This window comes from Triturus cristatus, chromosome 6 (assembly GCF_964204655.1).
Source record: "Triturus cristatus chromosome 6, aTriCri1.1, whole genome shotgun sequence".
NCBI lineage: Eukaryota > Metazoa > Chordata > Amphibia > Caudata > Salamandridae > Triturus > Triturus cristatus.
This window is the reverse complement of record NC_140589.1, coordinates 980,163,870-980,190,765: the sequence shown is the minus strand read 5'-3', so window position 1 is coordinate 980,190,765 and position 26,896 is coordinate 980,163,870. Positions and strand designations below refer to the sequence as shown.

The 26,896-nt window shown below is 43.3% G+C and overlaps 1 protein-coding gene across 50 annotated transcripts in view; it reads right to left on the bottom strand.

Annotated features, from left to right (window-relative positions):
• The window catches only part of LOC146820883 (uncharacterized), a 1,936,624-nt gene that overhangs the window by 765,252 nt on the left and 1,144,476 nt on the right, over positions 1 to 26,896 (bottom strand). For all 50 annotated transcript variants that reach the window (XM_085611721.1, XM_085611696.1, XM_085611722.1 and 47 more), the window contains one exon: positions 26,300 to 26,344. In XM_085611721.1, the coding sequence (XP_085467847.1) occupies positions 26,300 to 26,344 (45 nt within the window). The remainder of the gene's footprint in view (positions 1 to 26,299; positions 26,345 to 26,896) is intronic.

Here is a 26,896-nt window from a genome sequence, read left to right as displayed (position 1 = left end):
GGCAGTGCCTTAGCAACTTCCTTGGTGTACAATATGACCAGCTAGCACTACACCTGTTGACCAGAGCATTTCTTTTTTTCCTGCCTTGACTGATTAGATATTTCGACTTTGCAGTGACCTTATACAAGATCCTGCCTTACTTTTCTTCCTCTTTAAAGAGTTCTGTTGATTCATGTTCCTTCCTGATTTAGACCCCGCTCTTGCACCCACTATTGTGACTCATTTCCTCTTCTGAATCAGTTAAGCTATCCTGGGGGGGTTCTTCTGACTGATTGCACTGACTTGCACTTGCTCGAACTTTCGACCATTCTCAAGAGGAATTTATCACCATCTATGTGAAGTTTCTGCTGGGAATGGTGACTATCACCTGTAGTACAGCCTGGATCAGGTAGTTCATTTAAGAAATCTGGCCTGGTTGTGGTGGTGGTGGGGCCGTTAACCAATAAAATACTTCTATTTTACTATAAGGACCTTTTAATAATGTTCCCCTTGTCTTGTTTTAGCTGTATTGCTATCAGTGCCATATGTTTCCCAAAGCCCTGTGTGAAGGGGTTCCTTGCTGTCCAGTCTGATATACTCAAGATCAGTGGTCATTAAGGTGATATTGAAGCATCTCTTTGGGTCTACTCCTAGCCACCAGAAGGAGGCAAAAATAGATGGTAAAGAAGTATCTAGCGAATAGATTGTAATATTTGATGTACCAGTATTCTGAAGTTACTAGCAATAAGAAAAGATTGAGTTATTTTTCTACATTAAAAACATCTTAAACCGGAGACAATATTTCATACGACTGTGCCAACACCCTCGCCCCGCTCAAGAAACCCTCCAACAGTCACACCAGAAAGAAAGCCAGCTGGTTCACTGAAGACCTTCAGGCCTCCAGGCAAACCTGCCGAAAGCTAGAGAAGAACTGGCACCGTGAACGAACACCGGACAGCTACGCAGCCCACAAGAACGGCACCCGCAGACACCATCACCTCATCAGATCCGCCAAAAGGGCCTCCTTCAAAGACTGCCTAGTCAACAACGCACACAACAGCAAAGAGCTCTTCAACATCGTGAAGGAACTCTCCAACCCCAACTCCAAACACCAACAACATCCCACCTTCGCAAGACCTGTGCAACTCGCTGGCCACCTTCTTCCATCGCAAGATCACAGACATCCACAACAGCTTCAACGCCACGACCGCCCCGACAACCAATGAGACCTCCACCCCCCACGACCACCATCCGCACCAACCACCTGCTCTCCTGGACCAACATAAATGACGACAACACCATCAAGATCATGAACACCATCCACTCCGGATCCCCGTCAGACCCATGCCCACACCACATCTTCAACAAAGCCAGCAGCGCCATCGCACCCCATCTCCGGAAAGCCATCAACATTTCCTTTGAGACAGCTTCCTTCCTGGAAAGCTGGAAACACGCCGAGATCAACACCTTACTCAAGAAACCCAAGGCGGACCCCAAGGACCCCAAGAACTTCCGGCCCATCTCCCTGCTCCCGTTCCCGGTGAAGGTCATCGAGATGACCGTCAACAAACAACTGACCCGCTACCTCGAGGAGAAAAGCACCCTGGACCCATCCCAGTCCGGGTTCCGCAGCAACCACAGCACCAAAACTGCCCTCATGACCACCACCGATGACATCAGGACCCTGCTAGACAACGGAGAGACTGCAGCCCTCATCCTCCTGGACCTGTCAGCCGCCTTCGACACAGTCTGCCACCACACACTACGCACACACCTCCACGACGGCGGGATCCAGGGAGAAGGCCCTGGACTAGACCACCTCCTTCCTCTCCGGCAGAACACAGACCGTCCGCCTCCCCCCCTTCCACTCCGAAGCCACCGGGATCATCTGTGGCATACCCCAAGGCTCATCCCTCAGCCCAACGCTGTTCAACATCTACATGGCACCGCTCGCCCATGTCGCCCGACTGCACAACCTCAAAATCATCTTACACTGATGACACCCAGCTGACGCTCTCCCTCATCAAGGACCCCCACACCACCAAAACCAACCTCCATGAAGGAATGAAGGCCGTTGCCGAATGGATGAGGAACAGCCGACTGAAGCTGAACTCAGCCAAGACGGAGGTCCTCATCCTCAGATCCACCCCCTCGGCCTGGGACGACTCCTGGTGGCCGACCGCACTGGGAACAGCTCCAACATCCACCGACCATGCACGCAACCTAGGGGTCATCCTCGACTCCACCCTCTCCATGACTAAGCAGGTCAACGCCGTCTCTTCCTCCTGCTTCAACACCCTCCACATGCTCCGCAAGATCCACAAGTGGATCCCTACCGAAAACGAGAAGAACAGTCACCCCGGCCCTCGCCAGCAGCAGGTTGGACTACTGAAATGCCCTCTACACTGGAGCCTCAGCCAAACTCCTGAAACGGCTTCAACGCATCCAGAATGGCTCTGCATGCCTGATCCTCGACATCCCTCGCCGCAGCCACATCACCCCTACCTGAAAGACCTGAACTGGCTCCCAGTCAACAAGAGGATAACCTTCAAGCTCCTCACCCATGCATACAAGGCACTTCACAACATCGGACCTGCGTACCTCAACTGACGACTCAGCTTCTACACCCCCACCCGCCAGCTCCGCTCTGCCGCCCTTGCCCTCGCCACAGTCCCCCACATCCGAAGAGCGACCTCCGGCAGCAGATCATGCTCCCACCTCGCTGCCAAGACCTGGAACACCCTCCCCATCCACCTACGGCAGACCCAGGACCTGCTGACCTTCAGAAGACTCCTCAAGACCTGGCTCTTCGAGCAGTAGCAGCCCCCCCCCCCCCCCACCAGCGCCTTGAGACCCTCACGGGTAAGTAGTGCGCTTTACAAATGCTATGATTGATTGATTGATTGATAAGAACAAAGTGGCCTTCAGAACTTATAAGTAGTCCAATTGCAAACAGGAGTAGCAAGATTGGCTAAGAATTGAAGAGGACCTAATATTTATTTATTTATTGGTTTATTTATTTATAGAGTTTTGTAGAAGGTTTACATATTGCCAAACTGGTATTTCAGAGCACCGTGAGAGTGGAACATATGAGAGAGCAAAAAGAAAAATGCTAGTTTAAGTGATACTCAAAGATAAAAGAAAGGGAAATTTTAGAATTAAAGTTATGCAATGATGAAACATATTAAACAAGAAAACAATGAAAGTCTTTGTCAAATAGTCGGACAGTTAGTTGGTGGGGCAAATCCTTCAGTAGATGGACAGTTTTCAGGTCATTCATGAATTGGTGGTGGTCTTTTGCAGTGGTCTTCTGGACTTCTCAGTGCAGATGACAGGCTTTCCAAAAACATGGGCATGTGCATTTTTATGTTTTACATCCCAATTGCAGTCTTATGTATGCAGATGAAATGAGTTGATAAGCATTGGTAGATTTAAGATTCCCATTGGTTGGTATAGAGTCGCAAATGTTTGGAGATAGTTGGGGCCAGATTTGTGTCAATCTTTATGTATGATACACAGTATTGAACTTTATCCTGTGTGTACTAGGACCTAATAGTGTTTCATCTGTGTCACTGAGAGTGGTTCACATTTTCTGAGATAAAGGCATATTCTGGCTGTTTTGCCATAAACCATTATGGATTATGGCAATATCCATGCCATAAATAAGCTTCACGTGTCTCCAGAGTAGGAGTATTGTTGAGAGTCCACTGAGACATTAAAACAACTTGTGGGAAAAGTAAAAATCTTACCTGATGTGTCTACCAAATTACCTTAGATGCATGTTTGTGTAAAGATCATTTTAAAAGTGACATGTTTGGTTTAACATTTTTGTTAGCTAATTTATGCTAGGAAAGCATAGGCACCTAATTCTTGCAGCATTTTATAAATTAAAGAAAGATAACATCAATTGCATTTTAGAATTGTATAACCTTCACTATAAAAATAACTTTATAAGGTTTTCACATTCCTGCATAAAACTTTGACGGGTCTGAACCAGTGATGTAATCCCTATTCTTTAGATGGCTGTCCCAGGTTTTAGGGATTTTGACTTTTCACACTTCATTTCTTCCTGGAAGAATTAGCTAAACTGACGCATTTCAAAATATATCCTCTATAAAGACATCCCTATCCATAAATCCTCTCCATTGTCGGTCAACCAAACAGAGTGCCTAAGCAACAACCCTCCATAAATCATGATCTGGGAGAAACCACAGCTTCAAGTTACATCCAATCTTGATCATTGCTATCCGGTTGCATGATGATAAAACTCATGCCTGAACAATGCATGCCTTTACTAAGCGGTCTCTACCATGACTGCGTCTTCATCACGCAGGCCTTTACCACGCAATTTCGTGGTAAAGACATGATGGGCAATGGACATGCATGCTAAAGATCATACCCCTCACCCCTGTTGTGTAAACTGTCCCTTTTCCCCCTGCGATGAGCCCTAAGAATTAAACTCACTCCCCAAAAACTACCCTACCACAGCCCCCATCCCTAAAAACTGTCCCCTAAATCCCTGAAGCACCCAACCCAGCCCAACGCCCTGAGCCCTAAAACTGCTCCCTGCCCCAAAAAACAACCCGACCCCCTCCTGAGTCCTAAAACTTACCCCCACCCTGAAAACCCAACCCACACCCTCCCAACACCCAGCCCCACTTACCTCACCACATCCTCTCTTGATTCCCAATCATCCTTCCTCTTCCTGTCTTGCTCTCCCGCCCATCCGCTCGGCATCTAGACCGCACATTACGTTAATCCCACATATGCGTTGTTAAGGCATATGCGTGGTTAAAGCAAGCATGGTTTGGCTTGTTTCGGAATGGCACGTATGGCTGAGCCCACATTGTTAAGGCCGTTTCCCTTGCTATGCAGCCAATAAAGGTCTCTAGAGACTGGTCAACTGTGCCTTTTGACTTACAATGAGTTTTGATTACAATTGAGCCTTAATGGATAGTGTTTTGATATTTTTACAACTCCGGATCCAAATACTGAATTTTAAACTTTTAATTTTATTCTTCCAAACATGGTAATTTGGTGTACACCTAATTGGCACATTAAAGTACTTATAAGTCCCTAGTAAATGGAGCTATTTCTCACACACACACCCTCAATTGGTAAGTTGAGAGGGAGCCCTCCATTTCTTTGCACACTGCCAGAGGCGCCACTATTGCAATGTGAAAGCAATCGCCACCCGGGAGGGAGGGGCTGGCCCAGACCCACCGGAGAATTGCTTAGAAAGGAGAGACACTTTGCACATTAACCCACTGGGCTAGATTAGAAGGCGTTAAAGTGCCCTCCTACAGAGAAGACGGCACTTAGGACTGAACTACCGCAAACACCGCGGCACAATGCCCCAGGCCCTAGTGGCCTGCTTGGTGCGCCCTACACTCACCTTACAACTTCGATGGACGGACTTAACACTTGACCCCCTTTTAAAGGTTCTACGGGCAAAATTACAACCAGTAATCACCTACGGGAGCGAATCCATGACAGGAAGAGATGCCACTACCCTCGACTGTATACTCGCAACCTCCTACCGGGCGATATTCCAGCTCCCTAAATATGTTTCACCAGCCCAAATAAGGCTGGAATTTGAAATCCAGAAACAGGAAATAGAAAGGCAGGGAGCTTTCTTAAAGAGTTGGCACAAAATCAGAGCTGGTGAAAGAGGGACCTTGAACAACCAACTTTGGCTAGAGCTGTCCTGCACTGGAAAATTACCAGTTGACGTCTACCTACAGAATTCTCTGCAGGCGCTTGGCCTGGCAGACGCCTGGAACACCCCAATGGGCCATTTGGCTTTTAAAAAAATAGTAACAAAATCGACAAGGCTCATGTCGGCTATAGAGGACAAGAAATCCGTATCCAAGAGAGCTCACGGCTGGGCCGTGCTTAACAACTACGATGCTCTAAAACCTCAGCCTTACCTCAAGGTCGGAATCAAGCTCGAGACCAAAGAAAAACTTCTAAAGTTACGGCTGGGAGTCGGTCCGATCAACCCGTTCATGCCACCATGGGAAAGAAGAGGGCCCGATCACTTGTGCTGTTTGTGTGCGAATGACACTGAGACTTTTATTCATATTATATGCACATGCAAGAAGCTAGATGACATACGGAAAAGTCTGTTAAAACCTCTATTTAAGCAGCACGGAGTAAGGACCTGCAGACAGGCAGTGATGATGTGTTTTAATCCCTCCTTAGTGCAGATAAACTGTCGCCTTACAAAATTCTTTGATCTGACAGCACAGAGAATGGAAAAGCTCTTGCTGCCAACAGTAGAGACCTACTAACGACTACAGCAGACTCTGAACTGGTCCGTTCCACAGGTTTAAAAAATTACGCAGTTCATACATTGTCTTCAAATGGGCCTGCAATCTTGTGACAGCAGTGCTACTATATTCGGAACAGTTTTATGTCTTTTAATTCCAATATAAAGGCTCCTTTTAATCTTGTACTTATTTTTAATAGTTTTATTTATTGTAACTTCTTTTGATATCAACCTATAATGTACTGAATGCAACGGTTTTAATTAATCATGCATAATAAAAATTACTTACTTAGTAGTGCCAATCGTTAAAGTAGTAGTGTAAAACATGCATCAAGCGAGCAATAACAGCCAATAGTGCAGTTTTAAACTGCTATTTCACCCTGGCAAAATATGCCTTTTGCAAGCCTCAAGCTTTCCCTTTTAATACTTACAAGGCTCATACAGAAGGGTACAAAGTATTTAAAGGAAGGACATGTGTAGTTACGTTTTTGATATTATTGGCAGAGAAAACCTCCCAAAGTTATTTTTTACTGCAGGATGGCTACCTCTCCCATACACTAACACTGGGTTACCTTATTACTTTTAAAAAGTGATAACTCAGTTTGAAAGCAGATTAAGAAATATGTCTTCCACTCATCTGAATGGTCATTTAAAACTCTCCATATTAGTAATTTCGGATTTTAAATTACTATTCTAAAACTGGTACATTTATTAAGTTGGCATTTTCCTGTCTAAAACAAACATTCCTTTCTTCCTGTCCCCAGATTCAAATGACTGTTAATGGCTCTCCTGTGGTATGATGTGCATTCCTTCCAGACAGGGGACAAATGGCCTTGGCTGTGGGGAAGAGTGCTCCTCCCATGAACATGATGGCCTGGGGGTTGTACTCAGCCCATTGTGATCTTCAAAGGGTGTCAGGGTGCACTCCTCCAACCTATCAACTGCAAGAACTGGACTCCAGGTGAAAATCTACAGCTTCAGGACTCCTCATGTTGGAAAATAACCTTTCCAGGTCTTCTCACGACCAAGAGCAGACTCTTCGTGTCAGCAATGTTTGCCCGCATCTCTCATCAGCATGAAGTTCCAACAGAGACCTGCTTTGTGCATCAGCAACAACTTGCCACATCTCCTCTGTCAACATGAAGCTCGGAGGTGACCTGTTCTTTGCACCAACAATGATCTCCTTGCAGCCCCTGCCAATGTGAAGGCACAGCTGAGGCACCCACATGGAATTGGACTAAGTAGAAGGTAAACTTTCCATGGCCTAGCAGGACTATATAAACACAATTGGTGCTTAGTGTTTTTTGGCACTGGTATTATCTAAAACTTTACAAATTCATAACCCGGGTTCTACTGATTGCGTGTTTGTCAATTTGATGTAATTTTATTTATTAAACTGTACTCTAATTTTCAAAATTGATTTGGGATTGTTCTTTTGTTATGTATTCACTATATTACTGTTTGAGTGATCCATAAAAACCTTATACATTGCCTCTCGAGTTAAGCCTGACTGCTTTTGTGCCATGCTACCAAAGAGTTAGGCACAGGTTTATTTAGTGACTTTGGTGGTTCATTCTAATGAAGGCATTTATTTATTCCTGAAGTCCGGCTTTCACCCCTCTCAATGAATAGCCCAGTTTCTCACACTAGTGAAAACAGATTCCTAGCGGCAAGATCCAGTGCGCTTATGCAGATACGTGTGTGCTAATCGAGTTGTGTGCAGAACATGACAACTTTGTTTCCCTTTAGAATCGGAACACTCTCAAAATCGTGGAAACAACAGATAACAGTTTCAGTCAGCTAATTGTGCATGCTTAGTTTCTTCAGAGTTTCACAGAAGAATAGACAGGCATTTCAATAAAAGGATTTATTGAACAGTCTTGTTTCTCATGTAAGAGATAGGCGCTGTTACAATCGTACGGCAGTATGCGAGATATATTATGTACAGCGTAAGCAGTAGAAAGAAATAATACTGCGCTAGCATTATCTTTTAGCTCTGACACATATATTCATATACATAAATAACATAAGCTAAAAATGCGAGTACTCATAAGATGCTTCTCTAGCTAGTTCTACCCCAGTGTACCTAACCTAAGTGTAGTACAAGGTAAGAAGCACGTGATGTATTCTATAGTATGGTAGGCTATAGTATGGTATGCCATAGTCTGGTATGCCATAGTCTGGTATGCCAAGTCTGGTATCCCAAGAGTCCCTCTAGGTTCTAGTCAGATCCATACCTTGAGAATGAGAGAGGTGGCGGGGCAAGATGGTGTCAGTTTGATTCTTCGTCGCTCAGCCGCGCACGCCATACAGCTCGACAATCGGCCATGCGGACTGTTCTAAGATGCCGAGGCTGAGAACAAACAGGATACGAGCGCAGCTGCTCTGCTCGTCATCCCGGAGAAATCGGGAATTCGTATGCAACGCCGCGCTGGGTGAAACGCTGGGAGAGACGATACAATCTTTCAGCCGCTTCTTGATCGTTCGCTACATTGTTTCACCACCGGTTGCGCTCCTTCTGGGATTTTTGTTCCTGGACCTGAGAGAGAGTGGGACGCGAGCATTGCAGATCGGCTCTCGAAACCGAGGACACGTTGCACTGGGAGGTGCGCTTGGACTTTTTTGCTGCCTTTTGTTGTTGTGCTGCTCGGCTCCATTGCTGTGTGTTCGGAGATCTATCTCCTCAATCAGAAAACCACTCCAGAAGCAGCAGATGTTGTCCAGGGCTCCCTGAGTTGGGAAAAGCAATAAGCCAAAGGTGCCTCAGCCCACGCCAAACAGCAACGCTTCGGGGGAGGGTGCTGCACCTGATAATTCTACAAAAGGTAAAAGGGAAACTAACTATTTAAAACAGGCTACTGGAAAAACTGGGAGCAGTGGGAGCATCCGGGGGGCTAAGGAGGGTACTCAACCAACAATTGTAGAAATTTTTGTGGGACCTAAGACATCATCTACTAATTCTGACGCTACTTTGAGTAACGCCCCAACCCCCACACCCCACACAGATCACCTGCTGGTAGATGTTTGGGAGCACCTGAGCCTCAAGAAAGTGGCACTCTCTTACAAAGGGAGAAATCTTTCGGTGAGCAGACTATAGACCAAAATCACACAGTGGGCTCAGTGACCTTGGAAAAGTTACCCGCCAATTCACTCACTTGTGTGCAACCCTCTGAAAATGCTGCCAGCCCCCCAGACTCAGATTCCATCAAGTCGATGGTCGCAAGCGGAACCGGGGTAAACCATCTAACAAAAGGCATCAGTGACTACATCCTTAGAGTAGAACCTAATCCCGGCCCCAGAGCTCCTTGGACTCCAGAAGTTAATGGTGAACACTTTTATTCGGTTTCGGATGGTTCTTTATCCACCTCTGACGGTGAGCAAATCAGTTCCAGCTCTAGTGAAGACATCAGTATTGACCCTTCTAAAGACACAGGGATGGTGCAACGTCAGGTGAAGAATAGAGACCCCCCCATAAGGCGGAGTCAGCTCAAGTGGGACAATTCGGGTTCACAGATGTCTTATCCTCCATGTGAAGAAGGGGAACAGGTCTGGGAGATTGCTAAAACTGTAGCAGAACCTACGACAGAACCCTCCTTATCTTCAATCTTGGCTTCTATTAAGAACCTTCAAGAAGAGGTCTGCTCCGACAATCAAGCTGCTAAGGGGGCAGTCAAAAAGTTACAGGGGGGCCTGCGAAAACTAAACAAACTATGTACTGACATAAGCGACCGGGTTAGTATGGTCGAGGGTCATACAGAGAGCCTTGAAACAGAGGTAACCACTTTTAAAAATCAGGGGTCGGCTCATGAGGCATGTCTGGCAGATGTCAGGGTAAAAATAGAGGAACAGGAAAACCATCAACGCAGGAACAACCTGCGACTGCTAGGCATTCTGGAAGGAGCCAAGGGTGATGACCCAATGCGCTACATTGTATAACTACTGCATAAAAATTTCCCGACTCAAACAAACTGGAACTGGGATTACGAAATCCAGCGAGCGCACCAATTCCCTTTCAACATTAAAATGAATCGAAATGGCAGTAATCCTTCTGATGGAAAGCCTACAGCATTTTTAGTGTTCTTTGGGAACTTCCTCCTTAGGCAATATGTATATGATCAGGCCAGTCTGAATTCTCCGAAAGGGGCTAATGGGGTTACGTTCTTCACCAAACCTGACTTTTGCCATGCAAATGTAGAGCGCAGATGGCATCTGCGCCAATTAATCACCCCATTTCAACAGCTAGGTGCTCAAGTGTTTTTAATGAATCCTGCCAGACTAAAGGTGATTCTGAATGGGACCACACGTGTCTTTATGTCTGAGGTCAAGGCAGGGGAGTACCTAGGGGAGATCAAGGCGAAAAAAAAATAAGATAATAATTTAATAATCTAGAGGGGTGAAAAAAATGTCAGGGATAAAAAGCATAAAGCGATAAATTAGGAAAATGAGCCTAATAATTTGATGGTGTAATCTGATAATTTTTTTAAAAATGTTTCCCCTCTTCTTGTGAATTTGGGCAACTCATCCTCTGGGGCTTAGAAATTTGAGATATAAGGCCAATTAAGTATTTTGTCTAATTCAAGGGCGTAGCCTAGCGGCGATGCATCCTAACTGACAACCATCATTCAGGATTTTCCTGATTGCTCTAAATGGGGGGGGGGGGTGTCACGAATCGTTGATGATGGGGCTTACGACACTGGTAAATTTGATATCAGATAATGAAAATAAAATGCAAAAAAAGAAGGGTAGATCACAAGGTAAAAGAAAAGAAAAGAGGAAACGGGAGGGAAAGAAAAAAAGGGAAAAGGGTGCAAAAAAGTAAAAATATTAGTATACTGTGAGAATCACCAATGGCCTGGTAGCACAGGATATACAGCTAGGAGAAAAACAGTAAACAGATGTCAGATAATATGAACAAACAATGTTCCTTAAAAATTGTGTCAGTTAATATATGTGGCCTAAATGATGTTTTAAAACGGCAGAGAGTAGCCCAGGGTTTAAGTTTCTTGGGAACTGAACTTATCACCCTGGAAGAAACACATGTGGAGGGATCCCAGAAGCACTTATTAAACTCACTGGGGTATAGGGTTATAGGGGGAACCTCCCAGGGGGCAAAGACGAGAGGAGTTGGAGTGCTGGGTCAATATAGACATCCATTGACTTCCAATAGGGTAAAGTCTGATCCTCTGGGTAGGTGGGTTATCACCAAGTATCATCTTCCCCCTAATTTAGCCTTTACACTATGCTCCATTTATGGGAGTAACACTGATGACCCTGGGGTCATCAACTGGATCACGGGTGAACTTTCCCACTGGCCCTTACCAATGGTAATCTCTGGGGATATGAATATTAATTTACCCAGCAACTGGAAGGCAACTGATCATTGGTCGTACACAGGCAGGAAGCCCAAAGTTTATCAGGCCCTACTTAATCTTATACAAACACATGGGCTTAGTGACGTCTGGGCTAATTTAAAACCCACTCATCCGGGGTACACATATTTCTTGGTTCCACACCTCTCACTTGCTAGATTAGATTATTTTCTTGTGTCTACATCAATACTCCAAAACTGCTCTATTGAGATGGCCCCACTATTTATGTCAGACCATAACCCCCATATTCTGAACATTAGTGGGCTAGGGCTTAGGAAAGAAACCTCGAATTGGAGCTTTGAAAAAGCTCTATTGTATGATGAGGGTTACCGCTCACACATGCAGGGGTGGATTAAAGAGTTTTGGGAAATTAACGCAGGATTAGCAGTAGTGAGAACCGTATGGGATGTAATGAAGGCGGGTATTCGAGGCGAAACCCCGCGGTATTCCATAAGACAGAACAAAAAAGATAAAGCACAACTAGCAAGGGATCATGACAAGATTAAAAAAGATGAGGAAAAATTAATTTTAGCAGTTAATCTAGGGGCTGAAATTGAAAATGCTCAGTTGGAAGTAATACCTAGTAAGGCAGAATTAGGGTCCATAAGTGCTGAAAAAATTGCTAAGAAATGGGCCTCTGCCAGGGACAAAATATATGAATGTGGCGATAACATTGGCCACCAACTCGCTCTCAGAATTAGACAACAGGTTTCTGCTAGTGAAATTCAGGCGATCCAGCTTAATACTGGAGGGATCACAAAAGATGCAAGTAAGATCCGTAATGCATTTTGTGACTTTTCCCAGAGTCTCTTTTCAGAAGATAACACAGGGACAACAAAACTGAGAGAAGAGGAAAATCTGGCCTATTTAGACCAGATTACCCTGGGGGCACTTAACCCTGAGGATTATGACCAACTTGAGGAAACTCCCTGGATGGGAAGAGATAGCCAAAGCCTTAGAAAGCCTTCCGGATGGGAAAGCGACAGGTGCAGATCACATACCGGTGGAGTTTTATCAAATATTTGCCCCCCAGATTAAAAACATTTTTAGTGCACTGGTAGAATCTATTTTTAGTGGAGCACCTCCTCTGGATTCTTGGTCTAATGCCAAGATAGTGATATTCCCAAAAAAAGAAAAGACTCCTTTAGAAATGGGATCGTATCGGCCAATTACCCTAATTAACTGTGACTCAAAGATATATGCCATGGTATTTGCTTCAAGATTATCATTGAGAATAGAGACCCTGGTTTCGCAATGGCAACATGGGTTTATCCCTAAAATAAGTACAACTGAACATATTTAGAGAGCTATTATACTGTTGGATGCATCTCAAGTAACGGGAGACCCGATCTCATTAATTCTACTTGACACTGAGAAAGCGTTTGATCGGGTCTCCTGGGCGTCTCTTTGGGCTGTTATGAAGAAAATGGGCTTTGGACCAAAAGCAATTCAAGCCATACAAGCTCTTTATAGTAATCCCACAGCTAATATATTAGTTAACAGATCAAAATATCATGAGGGACCCGTCAGGGGTGTCCGTGTTCACCTCTGCTCTTCACCCTTTATATAGATCCTTTTATAAAGGCTATAGAAAACAATCAAACTATCCGAGCGGTGAGCAGATTTGGGCTAGACACTAAAATCATGGCCCATGCCGATGATCTGGCAATGGTCACCCCATATCCTGTGACTGCCATTAGCGCTTTAGAACTAGAGGCCCAAAAATTTGTGAAGGTATCAGGATAAGCCCTTAACCAAGGTAAAACCCAGATCATCAACAATAATCAAACTGACTGGGCAGACAACCGGGTGATACAGTCTGTAAAATATCTGGGGGTCACTCTAACAGCTAATACCGATCTTATTGCAGAAAAAAATCTGACCCCATTAGCTATTGAAACTAAACGGGCACTTAAACGACTAAACAATTTACACCTTACCATTGTAGGGAGATGCAATGTCATCAAGATTACCTACTTTCCTAAACTGCTCTACTTTTTTAGGGCCATTCCCTTGGAGATGAGCATAGTAATGCTACAAAAATTTGACCATATTTTTTCTAAATCTGTCTGGGCATATTCCCGGCCAAGGCGAGCTTTTAAACTGCTATCTCTTCCCCGAGAGAGGGGCGGCTGGGCACTACCTAATCTGAAATTGTATTACTGGGCTACAGCCATGCAATATAACGCAGAATTGCTGCAAGAACATCTACATACCCCAGATCCAGGTCTACCATCACCCTATCAATTGCTTCTGGGTGAAGAGACCCGTGGATGCCTTTGGAGGCAGCTCTCCTATGGCTATTACAAGCTGGTAAGATTTAAGACACTAATTAATTTCTTTAAAGTCTTTTCCAATATAAGGAAAACTTTTGGGTTGGGTAGTTAAAATTATTGCACCCCTCTCAACAACAACCCCAATCAACCATCGATATTCAACGCTTCTTATATGCCTGAATGGCATCGTGCAGGCATATTGAAAATGGGCGATCTGATAACCATCAATGGTATTAAATCTTTTGGTGCTCTGAAAACTAAATTTCAATTGGGGGAATATCAATCTTTTAAATACATAGCTTTAAGACAATTTCTATCTCTGGGGGGGGGACTGCTGGCTTCTCTAGAATAGACCTGATTGACAAACTACAAAACTCTACCCCGCCCAGGATCGGCTACATATATACTAAACGAGTTAGCTTGATGCCTGACAATATGCTCGCCACTGCCAATAAATGTCAAAAGTATCTAAATATCTCTTATAACACATTTAATCAAGCCATACAATCAGCTAGGAGTGATTTGCTACCAGCCAAACTGCAGCCACAATTTTTTTAAACCGCTTTCTTCCTATATATTACACCGGGTAGAGTTGCAAAATGGGGGACGGGTACATTCTGCCCCAGATGTGCAGAGTTTAACGCGGACTTGATCCATATGTTCGCTACTTGTCCCCAACTTACGCCTTTATTGGGCCAAATAGAGGACTTTTTTAGTAAAGTTCTGTCACAGGACATTCAACTAACACCCCTGCCTGTTCTATTAGGCACGCAAGACAAGGTCTGCAGAAAGAATGGAGGCACACTTATTTTTGTTGCTATGACTATTTTGCATCTCTGTGTAACGTCATCCTGGAAGGACCCTAACCCTCCACTATTCTCTCATCGGTTAGCCCGACTGATTTCTACTTATAATATGGAAAAGGCTATATTTTCCAAAATGGGCAACAGGGAATAAATAGGGCCTTGCTGTCTGGCAACCATTATCCGCTTGGCTTAGATAGACAGACTTAACTGGGATTTTGGAAAAGTTCTTATATTGTTATTTAAAAAAAAAAATATTCCTATGGGGGATATCCTAAGATATAATCATAATAATATCTGATCTCGTTGGATGTTAGTTGAGACATTCTTGTATTCATACTGCTGATGTCATCAATACATTTTAATGCTGTAGGATATATTGCACAATAGTTTCTATCCCTTTTAGATAGTCTCTGTTTTTCTCTTTCTTTTCTTTCTCTTCTTTTCTTTCTCCGTCGTTTTTTCTCTCTACTCCTGGTCCATTGTTTTCTCGATTTTCGTAATATCAGACATTGTGTAACTGTGACAGATTACTCATCATCCAATGTCTATTGTGTTGTTTTTAGAGTCGGGGGGGCAGAGGGCGGGCAGGGTGGTGGGTCATGAGAAAAGGTTTTTTCATCTTTGTATTTGTTTTTTGTACTTTCAATAAAAACAATAAAAAAAGAGAATGAGAGAGGTGGGAATCTCTTTCCGGGTCTCGAACTCTAACACCCCGCGAAAGGAGCCAGAACACTGGAAGATTGATTCTCTGCAAGCAGGGATGACAGCGTCTCTTGTCAGTCCGTCAGGCTGGGACACGGGCTCCTCTAAAGTCGAGGTCTCCTCCTAATTGCTTGGGCAAGGGAAGGTATATTTATACCCGGTAGGTGCATTGGAATGTTAGCATTGACGTAAAGTCGGGCAGAGGAAGACGTCAGGAATGAACTCTTAAGGAATAGCGGTTCATGCATAATAAATGAGTTTTTGGAGAAATCAATAATCCTGTGCTAGGGGAACTCCCAAGAGCTAAGGGTCTGGTTTCTAAGAACTCGTTGCGACGTTGGGGTGGACGGATGTAGGTGACCATGCCTGTATTTGGATAGCATGGCTAATGCCTAAATAAGGACTGGGATCTTCTGCCTATATAAGGACATGTTTCAGGAAAAGCTATATACGGACACCTACAACTCACTATACCACGCATCAAGAAAACCCGCTCAGGAGGCCGTGCATTTTCATTTCTAGCCCCCCATCCTTGGAATAAACTTCCTGTAAACCCACGAGAATGTACTGCCCATCGCAATTTTAGGAAATTATTACAAACGGAACTGTTTTAGTATCCTAGACCACTGCCATCGGTTTTGTTCCCGCTGCACTGAGATATCCCTTTGGGGGTGATTCATGCGCATTACACAACAAACAAACAAATAAATAAATCCTTGAGGCCCTCCTGTACTGAGCGATCATCCTTTCCCATAATAGGGTCAACTCAAGAATCACCTGCTCCTGCCATGGCTTCTTTGAGTCTCGTCATGCAGCCAACAGCTGTTCGTCTCCAGTCGGACTGTTGCATGCAGTGCGGAAAGGCCACACTAACTGCCAGCTAACCTACTGCAGCAAAAAGCTTCAACATGGCCCCTGAGCTCCACCACCACAGATGGGTGAGAGACTGAAATGGATCTTGAGCCATTGAAACTGTGTGCTGGCAAAAATGGGAGCAAGAGCACTACACCCATCAAAGCAAGTACATCACATTAACCTTGTGAACCCTGAGACTAAGACACTAAGACAAAGGGAGGAAGGGGTGGGTAGAGTGCTTAGAGGGGGAGTTCTATTTTGAAGTATGAGAGACTCACACCCTCACACCAGTTGGGGATTCCAGCATTATTGGAGGTGGTAGCATTTTGCTATTTGAGTAATAAAGTACTTTTATAAAGAGAAGCACTGTCCTGGACTATTATCTTAATGTGCTGGTGGTGATGATATTGAACACGCATAACCCTACACAAAGCTCTCCGAGAAGCTTGCCAACGCTACCACTGAACAAAAGATCTGTACTTGGACCAGTTTACAGAGCCATAATAGGACAGGTCCTGGTACATCAGAGGCAAATGCACCAAACTGTGTCCCAGAAAAACTTTTCCTTACCAGAGGCCTCCAGAACGGAAAACGGCCTTTACAACGTAGGTTGAGCCACGCGTACCATTTCCAGTCAAATGGCTCAACACTTGCTTAAACCACGCATCAGCCTTAACCACACATCAGTCTAGATGTCTGGATGGACAGGGAGAGAAATGGAAGCATTGGGACATGAAGCTCCGTACATGGCTAAGTAAGTCAGGCTGGGGTCTGGTTTGGGGGGGTTTAGGGGTGGTGTTGTCTTTAGGGGGGGTCGGAGTAGTTTTATTGGCAGGGATGGTTTTAAGGGCAAGGCGAGGGTCAGTTTTAGGGCTCATGGCAGAGGGAGCTGAATAGTTTTTGGCAGGGGCAGGTAGTTTTAAGAGCAGGTTGGTATCGGTTTTGGGGCTCAGGGCAGGGGTGCGGGGTAGTTTGAAGGGCGGGTTCAGTTTTAGGGCTCAGGGCAGGGGTGAAGGGCAGTTTTCAGGGGTGGGGGTCAGGGCATTTTTTGGGCTGGGGACAGGGTTTTAGGGCTCAGGCCGGTGGGTAGGGGCAGATTTTGGGGCAGGGACCGAGTGTTAAGGCTTAGGTTGAGGGGTCAGGGTAGTTGTAAGGGCTGAGGTGGTTTACAGGGCTGGGGTATCTGGTGCTAGAGCACAGGGCAAGTGGACTGGGAAATGCCATTTACCACGGATATCCCTTTAGCAATCATGCCATTACAATGAAATTCGTTGTAAAGGCATGCGTCGTAAAGGCAAGCTTGGTAAAGATACTGTCATAGTTCAGACTGTGTTGCTAAGTCATGGATGTTTTAGGCAAGCATGATTGTATCATACAACCCTCCAGTACACAGTGTGACAGTTATGCCATGCTTTGCTTTTATTACTATGTTAGGCATATTTAAAGAGAGCAAACATAACAATTAAGGCTCCTAGGCACCAGAGGGACTAAAATGCACTTTTTTTGTCATGATAAAAGTAAATTAAGTCCCAGTCTGGTATAGCCATTCCATGCTGGATATTTTTGGTAACCACTTCAAGTGTGAGTAACCTCTGGTTTTGCCTCAAAAAATGTCTCAGCTGCAAAACAGTCCAACAGGGTGGTCTGAAGGTATGTTGAGATCCTAAGTGAGGTACCTTCATTGTTGCCTCACTCATGGAGATATAGGCCTTAAAAATTAGTTTATTAATGATACCTTTCATCAATGATAGAGTGGAGAGTTTTTAATGCATTTGGCCAATTTGTAGGGGTGCATCGTAATCACATGTAGAGAGCACCTGCATATAATTGTGTCTTGTGTAATTGCGAGTGTTAGAATTGTGCACCATGTTAACGTATCTATGTGACATATTTTAGTTTACTGACAAGTAGTATTATGAAAAGTTAATGTAGGAAATAAATGTAACTATCAGAAAACGCTAACATGGAGAAGCTGTGTTGTGAAGTTTGACATTATTCATGTGCTAAATGTGTTTAATAATAATACTTTCTATAATTTGGTAAATGTGCTAGTCGAGATGAAATATAGATTTGCAACTTGTAATGTTTAAATGATACATTCTTATGTTAGCTAAAGCTGTAGGCCCAAAATGCAACTCCTGACAAACTCTCACTTTAGGATCAATGTTCTGAATTTCATCTGCACTGTGAAATATGTTCTTTCTCACGTTTTGCATTTTAGGTGGAGAAGCATTCTTTAGACAAAATAAAAATGTTTTTTTTATCAGCTAGGCAAGGAGCGATAAAGGAAAGAATTTGGTTTCACACAAGAGAAGGCAGAAGATCAAGGAGGAATTGTTGCAAAGGATGTACAATGAGAACACCTTGGAAAAGTACGCTCACAAACTGTACCCATTGTGGAATAGGTGCAAAAGGTGCACCATGGGGATTCTACCTGTGGATAACTGGTTGTTTGAATTAGGGATGAAGACCACATCTTCCTTGCCTTTGGAGTGGGATCATCTCCGAACGAGATCTTTCTCTTGTGATGGTAGCTTTATGCTACTAGACCCATCTCAACGGTAGAGAAACTTCTTAGGAGGATGCCACGACTGACACCTTTCATCCAGATTTGAAATGCGTACTCATTAACGTAGGAATGTCATCTTAGTGATGGAGTAGGGATAGATTTAGATGCTTTTTATTCACTAACCGTCAATGCAGGGAAATTTGTACTTTGCTTCTTGATTGTCTGTATCCTCTTTCTTGAGGTAATAGTTTTGCTCATGTTGAACCATTTGAATTGGCTGTCTGGATTTGACTTTATGTTGTTTCATTTGTATTTTTATACATTTGTGTTTAGGTGTAACTTATGTTCGGTTTTTTTGCTCTGTAATAAAATTAACAAACCTTTCTTAATTATCCTTTAGTCATTATGTATTAGGGAGCGGAGTTTCTAAATTGGCTGTGCACTAATGATTTTCTCAAATTCACACTTTCCTGCTGCTTAAAAGACCCATCAGTGTGTGTCTCTAGAAAAGCTCCAGAATGACTAAACGGGCTTTTCATCAGTAAGCGCCATAGACATCTGCCAATAGGCCATATTACAAGTTGCATGATACGGGGGTTACCATGATTTAAATATATGCCAGTACTGTGCAAATAGGAGTAATACCCCATGGAATTGGTAGCTAACTTGTGAGACACATTTTTCAGTTTTAAAACTACTTGAGATTCTAAGTTCCATTGTGTTTTAACACATTGATTTAGCCATTTACCACCTGCTCTGAGCAGGCTGTAAACATATGTGGGCACCTGTGAGTTGAGTGCGGAAGAGGACAGGTGAGAAGGGGGGGGGGGTTATGGCAAGGGGAGTATTGTACTACATACTGTCCCCTGTCAAAAATCAAATGAAGCTTGGCTGCTAATGCAGCGAAAGTCCCCAGCACTTTTTCTAGATGGAATAACCTGTACATTTCCCCAACCCCTTGAAAAACCGGATGGACAAAAAATTACCCACACTGAAATAGGCAGAGCCAAAGGCCATGCAGTAATTTCCTCGTGACCTCGGCATAAAAAGAGGCCAGGCTCCACAAGCACATATCTATGTGAATATTCTATGCAGGTTGAGATGAGCCTTCACGTTCTTTTACATTTTAGGGCTGGTTAAGTTACAGTTCAGTTTAGCTATGTGGAGAAGAATGATTTTCTCTCTAAAAGGCCATCATACCGATATATATCCCCTGAGTCTGGGAGGTGGCCGGTTGAAAACAGCAGAGCAAGGCTTATGACGCTAGCTGTAATGTGTGGACCTGAAGTTACTCAAACATAACAATGATGAGCACACCTTTGTCAAACCTCAGCGACGGACAAATGGACCGTTGTTGTAACTGCACTTCATAAAATACCGATGTGTATGTGACATGCAGAACACATGGAGCTTTTAATACCATCTTATGTTACAATGCCCGAGGACAATGTAAACCAGGTATGTAAAACCATGGGAAAGTAAACAGTAACATGTTGTTGCATGCTAACACTGTTCAGAGATGAACCAAGTAAATTTCAAGTTATTGACTTTATTGAAATGTGACTCTTTGACTGACTTTCTCTGTCTGGAAATTGTTTTACCAAGGTGTTTGACAGGTTGCAGATGTAGGACGGATTTCGTTGCAGTAGTGTCTGCTGAAATCAGTGCCCCCGTGTGCTTTTATTATCATTGATGTATGGTTCACTCCGATAGAGACAAGCCCTTATCCAATGTTATGAGAGATTTGTTGAGTTATCAGTCCATTGTGTTGTAAACAGGGTGGAGTCAAATGTTTCACCTTTGTCAGGCAGCTATGTTTCAGGGTCTTGTTATGATAACCAGTGCTAATCTGAGCCAGTGGTTGCCGGTGGGGCTCACCAACACCCATTTCTGGGGGCCAGCCCTTATTTTTCTTCATTAGGCATTTATAGAGAGCAATTCGAAGAAAAACACACAAAGGGTAAAGAAGGGGGAAGAGAAAGACTGAAAAACGGTCAAAAAGAGATAACGCAGGTCCCTGCAAGAAAGAGATGAACTGGCAAGAAGTGTCTGGCAGTGGATTAAAGAGGTCTAAGGTGGATCCAGGAATACACGGCCTTGGTATTTGGACCGTCGACAATTAATATGACCGACTGTGGGCTTCTGAAGAGATCTTTTGGAACCAGCATTTATCCTTTTACAAATAAAGCACTGATGACAGCTGGCTGTTGTATTGCTGTATTATTTGTTTCCTTGTGATGAGGTTTACTTTTTTGTTTACATGTATATAGTTTTATTCCTGGGTTAAAGTTACTTGAAGCTGTGCTAGATCTGATTATGAATATGTTTTAATGTTAATGTTTGTATTATCTGGGTTGCACCGTGGGGCTTAATGTTATTTGGCATTTTATGGCTATACAAACAATAATAAATTTAAAACCGAAAATAAGTGCAATGCCAACCATATGCCAAAAATAGGGGTCTTTTAGTACTATAATGTTCACCACATTTTCTTCTGTGAAATGGGCTGCATTACTGTGTTTCTTTTGCAGATGCATCCCTATTCTCCATGAAGTCGCTTGATTAAATGCCTACGCACAGTGGGGCATACTTACTGATCTTCCACGCAATGCAGCAAGTTAACCCATCATAATGCAATGCAGCAGAAGACGCTGCATCGCGTTACTTTTTACAAAACCACGTAAATTGGTTCTTACATGGTGCTTTCAATCTTGGCTAGGATTTTGCATCATGGCAGTGCCAAAAAAGTGGCTTAACAATAGCACAAAATGTTAGTAAAACTAGGCCTAACTTTGGGGGAACCCGTGTGTTAGACGTGGCATGTTTACTTCAAGATAGAAACCTTACACTCGTGTCTGGGTGTGTTGAAAGCAGCTACGGCCCGTGAAGGTAAGAGCATTGGGGCGGTGGGGCCAGGGATTCCACAGGCGACCATGAGGGAAAATTAAATAAAGAATTAATTTTCCCTCTTCGTATGTCTATCGAAATCCCCCCTCCCAGCCTCACCACTCCTACCTGCACGGGCCGCCGCTGGTTGAAAGGATATCATCCTCTTTTCTTTCTGATTGGTCTGTTGCCGATCAGAATTATCTTCCAGCTGCAGGAGTATCTCAAGCATTATCTGACTACTCAAAGCAGCATGGGGTGTGCGTTATTCTTGGATCCGGATTGCAGAATCCACTTAAGGTTCCTATGAAGCTGATGCATCAGAACATGCATTTCGATATTATTAGTCACCATTGTTGTTTTCACATACACACATTTACACATATTTACAAATTGAAGCACACAGGGTTAAAGCAATTATGCAAAGATTGCAAACTTTAGACCAAGTAAGACACCAATATTAGACCTCAATCCTCTGGTTGACAATGTGCACAACTAGCCAATGGGATCAAATCTATCTTGATGCACCTTAAACCCTGAAACTCCTTTGTTAGGCCCTTATTTTTACTCTAAGTCATAATGTTAGTTTATATGACGCAGAGCAGAAAACAGGACTCAAGGTTCTGGATCAGTGCATAAAGAGGCTTCCCAAAGAAACTTCCAATGGTGCTTGAAAGAGAATTGCATGGATGAAAACTGCATGCTGTGTCTGGGGTTGGAGCTAAAAAGCATGCTTCACACGTATCCTCGAAATTCTCTGATTTGTATAAGAAAATGAGGAACCAGTTCAAGTCCACTTACTAGTGAACCACCTTGATTAATCACAAATAGGATCACATACATTTTCAAGGCTAACCCTGTCCTAGTTTCACAGGTTCCCTATTCCACTGAAAAGTCCATGGTCATTAGTATTTTTTTCATTTAGAAGATCAATGGAAAAATAGCACTACAAAATAAGAACATACTACCAACATTCCATGAATAGGATGATAGTCAAATGGATCCTCACCAAGCCTCTGATGCTATTGAACCACACATTGGCAGGCAAACTCACCCCCAGCTTCAAAATTAGCAGATCATTCCTCACACAAGGTTTCTGCTATTCAAAAACCCCATTCTTAATCCAGACTACGACTGCATCTTCCGTCTAATTTGCAATCACCCATTCTTTGAAAGATCCATGAAAAATCTTTCTATTCAGTTAAATACCTAGGGTGACAGGCACATCCTCTTTCATGACTAACAGGACTCAGAGCCTGATCTAACACATAAGTAGATATCATTCAAGTCACAGATGATATCTATTGCATTATTGACCATGGTGACCCCTGCCCCCCAGATCCTACTAGATATATTTCCAACCTTCCTTGCTCCTAATCACAAACCCTTTGAGAACAGCTTTCTGGCAGTAACGACAATTCTGGATCAGGGTGATCACATCGACTGCAAACATTTGTTGTGATCTGCAGATCAAGAACTTAAAACCCAGTAGGAGCAGTTCATCATTCCATCATTTAATGTTTGGTCAATTGAGTGCCATTAACTTGGGACCCAGAAGCTCATGTTAGTTAAAGTATTCCGAAGTTAACCAAATTGCTATATAAGAAGCAATGAGTGGCTTCTTTTATTAACTTAAAGTGAGGACATCCAGATGAAACCCATAGGGCTCACTTTATAGTCATTAGCATGCTGATGACACACAGATATACATTAAAAGCATGTGTGTTCTCAACGTCCACTATACCAATCATTCATTTCACTCATACAACCCTACAAGTCTGTGCCTTAAAGAATTGCAACTCAATAAACAGCAGAATTCACACTAATTTCCCAAAATTCCAACCAATTTCACATTTATACATGACTTTTCAAGATGAATGTGTGAGAACTGACAGCCCAGTTCAACCACCTGAGAGAAGCACCTCATCATCTACATTAGCAGATTCCTTCCCTTTCTGAGAACTATTACTAAGAAAACTCAAATCTCATAGTATCAGCTAATCATGCTCTTGTCAAGTTAAACACTTTTGGTTCATATATAAAGATGTGATGACAGTTCTCCATTTGTGTTTGTTGAAACTGACTTTGATATCTGTTCTTCTTGGGAAGCCAATTCAGCAACATGACTCTAATATATGACAGTTAAAAGTTAAAAAATGCATAAGCAAACCTTCTCAGTCCATACTCTGAGGCTATGCCCATAACATCAACCTCATCCAGGGTCTCTTGTAATTAACAAAGCAGCATAAAACCTAGTGCTTCAAACATCTCTGCATCAAAACTTCTAAAAACAATTCCGGCTGTATCAACAATTCCAGATCATTGAGATCACATTGTCTGCAAAGATATTGTGATCTGCAGGTTAAGAACTTGAATCACAGCAGGGCCAGTTAAGCATTCCATCATTTAATGTTTAGTAAATTGAGTGCTATTAAATTGGGGCACAGGAGCTCAGGGTATTTATTAGTATTAGAAGGTGCCCACGCGTTAGTACACAGTGCTGTATGAGAAACAATAAGTGGTTGCCATTGTTAACCTTTAATGAGGACTCTCTGCCTTCCCCACAGATTCCAAATCCCCTATCCTTCTACATTAACATGTAAATGCTCAATCTCTCCCCTTCATCTATGCATCCTTAATACAGCCTGGCTTCTCCTACAAGACCACTTCAGGCAGTCAGATCCTTTAAGGCTCCTTGGCTTCCTGTTGGATCTGGTACTTGCCACCTTCTTGTCCATCTGGAGGCATTTGCATTTTCTTCAAGAGCCCTATGAGAATTAACCAACCCTTCTACTTTGGCTTTTTGGCTCTTCTATATTTGTGCCAGTCACAGGCCTGTGAGTGCATTTGTTCAGACCTTCTTGAGGCATGCCTCTGGTAGTTTGTGCCCTGCAGGTCACTCCCTTTCAGCCTCTGTTTGATATTACTCAGCATCTTTTGTCTGTGAGAGTGATCTTTCGGATAGCCAAAACCTCATTTAGGAGGGTATGAAAGTTGGGTGGTTTAGTATGTTATGAGACCTTTTTTATTTGTTTTCAGACAGGTTGGTCTTGTGTCCAGACACAATTTCTATCTAAACATTCCTTGAGATGTCCATGTCAGCCAAGACATAGTTTTTCAATTTTTTTATTTAAATTCCTATTAGCCAGAGAATTCGCTGTTGCACTGTCTTCAAGGGCTTACAGAATTTCTTTTTTGCACAGCGGCCATTGTAGATTTAAAGCTATGTCTACGACTTTTGGTTCCCTCTGGAATGTGTTAATATCTGATGTACACTCTGAGTCACTGGACTAAATTGGCTCTCTTGTGGACTTAGACACTTCTGGGGTTCTTCATATTTCACTTGTTTCATTGCTGCCTCCTGGGCTGCATTATGACAGTTGAATCCCTGAATAGTTGTCATTATGTTACTTGCACCTTCTCTGAGGTGTAAAGCAGTGCACCTGGATGGTGGTTGGCTCGTTCCTTGTTATGCTGCTTTTGGTGATTCTGTTCTGGGTGTTTTTTTTTAACACCGACCTGCTGTTCGTAAATAAACCTGACAGTGCTCAAGTCCTAATGGCATTCCATCTATGGGTGTATTACAGAAAGGGACCCAGGGGCGCAACAGGCGTTTGTGCCCGCTTTGCCCGCCACAGGGGCATATTGGTATTACAGAAGAGGCCACAGACACTTGTGCTGTCCCTTCTGTAATACCGATAAGGCTGGCGCACATAAAGTGCCAGCTCTATCTGCAGGGGGCGTTCCCTTAATTGCATGGGGCCGTGCCCCATGCAAATGAGTAGAACCCTTTGCCTCTGCGCCCACGCCATATTACAGACATGGGCACAAAGGGAAAGAAGCTGTAAGGGGGCGCACTGACATTGAGCCACACTCGCATGCAAATGGGGTTTTAATCCTCCTTCAAAGTGCGGGAGGGTTGCCACCTGCACTGTAAAAACACAGAGCTGTAAAGCAGTTGTTCCCTTTTTCAGCTGAATGCGCTGCCCCAAGGCCAACACGAGTTCGCGGCTGCCCTGGGGACAGCACAGTCATCCTAATAGGGCGTATTTTTATTTTTTACGCCGGGCACACATTTTTAAAAGTGCGCCTAGCACAAACAATGAAAATGCGCTTATTGTGTAATGTGGCCCCAAGTTGTTTTATAGATGTGAAGTGTAGCTGCTTGGTACAGTTTAAGGTTTTAGGACTTGGATGAGGGAGGCTGATGCGGTGGTAATCATACAATACCTTACAGGTAATACCCCGAGTCTGGCCTTCCTTATCACTGTTGTTGGTCCAATACCAATGAGTGGTCACCACATTTCTCATTGTGCATTCTTACTAGTACGGTATGGAGGAAACTAAAAATAGTGATTTGCAATTAGCGAATCAGATTACGCTGTTAAACAATTCACACACATTGTGTTAACTCTGAAGACTGCACAAGATACTCAATAGCAGAGCAGTAGTCACAATAATTAATAGGTGTGCAGTTTGGAGGATTCTTGCTATCATTTTGCACAAACACTGAAGTAAATTTACATATATTACATTTCTCTCTGTTTTCATTGCTTTTACACAAAGAGCTGCCATTAACAAACCAATGTTATTCTTTTGCATGTCTTTCTTCATGAAAATAGTTTGATATAGATTGGTTATTTTACCTGGCTTAGAAGTCTTCTCAGTTTTGTTTACTTTCTTCGCAGGTGCTGTTGAAATAAAAAGAACAGTTACCTCTTGATGGAATTGTTTTACATCAGAGGTCCAGCTACTTGAAATAAGAATTGTTTTATTAATTTAATATCTGTACATTGTTTGGAGGTATTTTCGAATGCAAATCAGAGAAAGAGAAACTCGTTTTATTTCTTCGAGTTTATTATAACGTAGAGTGCACTTGTTTGATTCTTGCGGATACTATACTAGTAAATATTGCGCTCATGCTAACTGGTCATCGAGCAATTCTACTGAATTTAAATATTGGGTGCAAACAGTGACCTACCCTCATAATCATGTTAATGATTTATAGCGTGCCTCATTAGCATAGAGGGCCATATTATCAAGAAGGGCGTTAAAATTATCGCCGCTTTAGCGGCAGCAAACTGCCGCTAAAGCGGCAATAATGGGCTTGATAATATGCCCTTGAGAATTCCCATAGAAGCCCATGTTCTGGTGTCAACATGGGCTTCTATGGGAATTCACAAGGGCATATTATCAAGCCCATTATCGCCGCTTTAGTGGCAGTTTCCTGCCGCTAAAGCGGC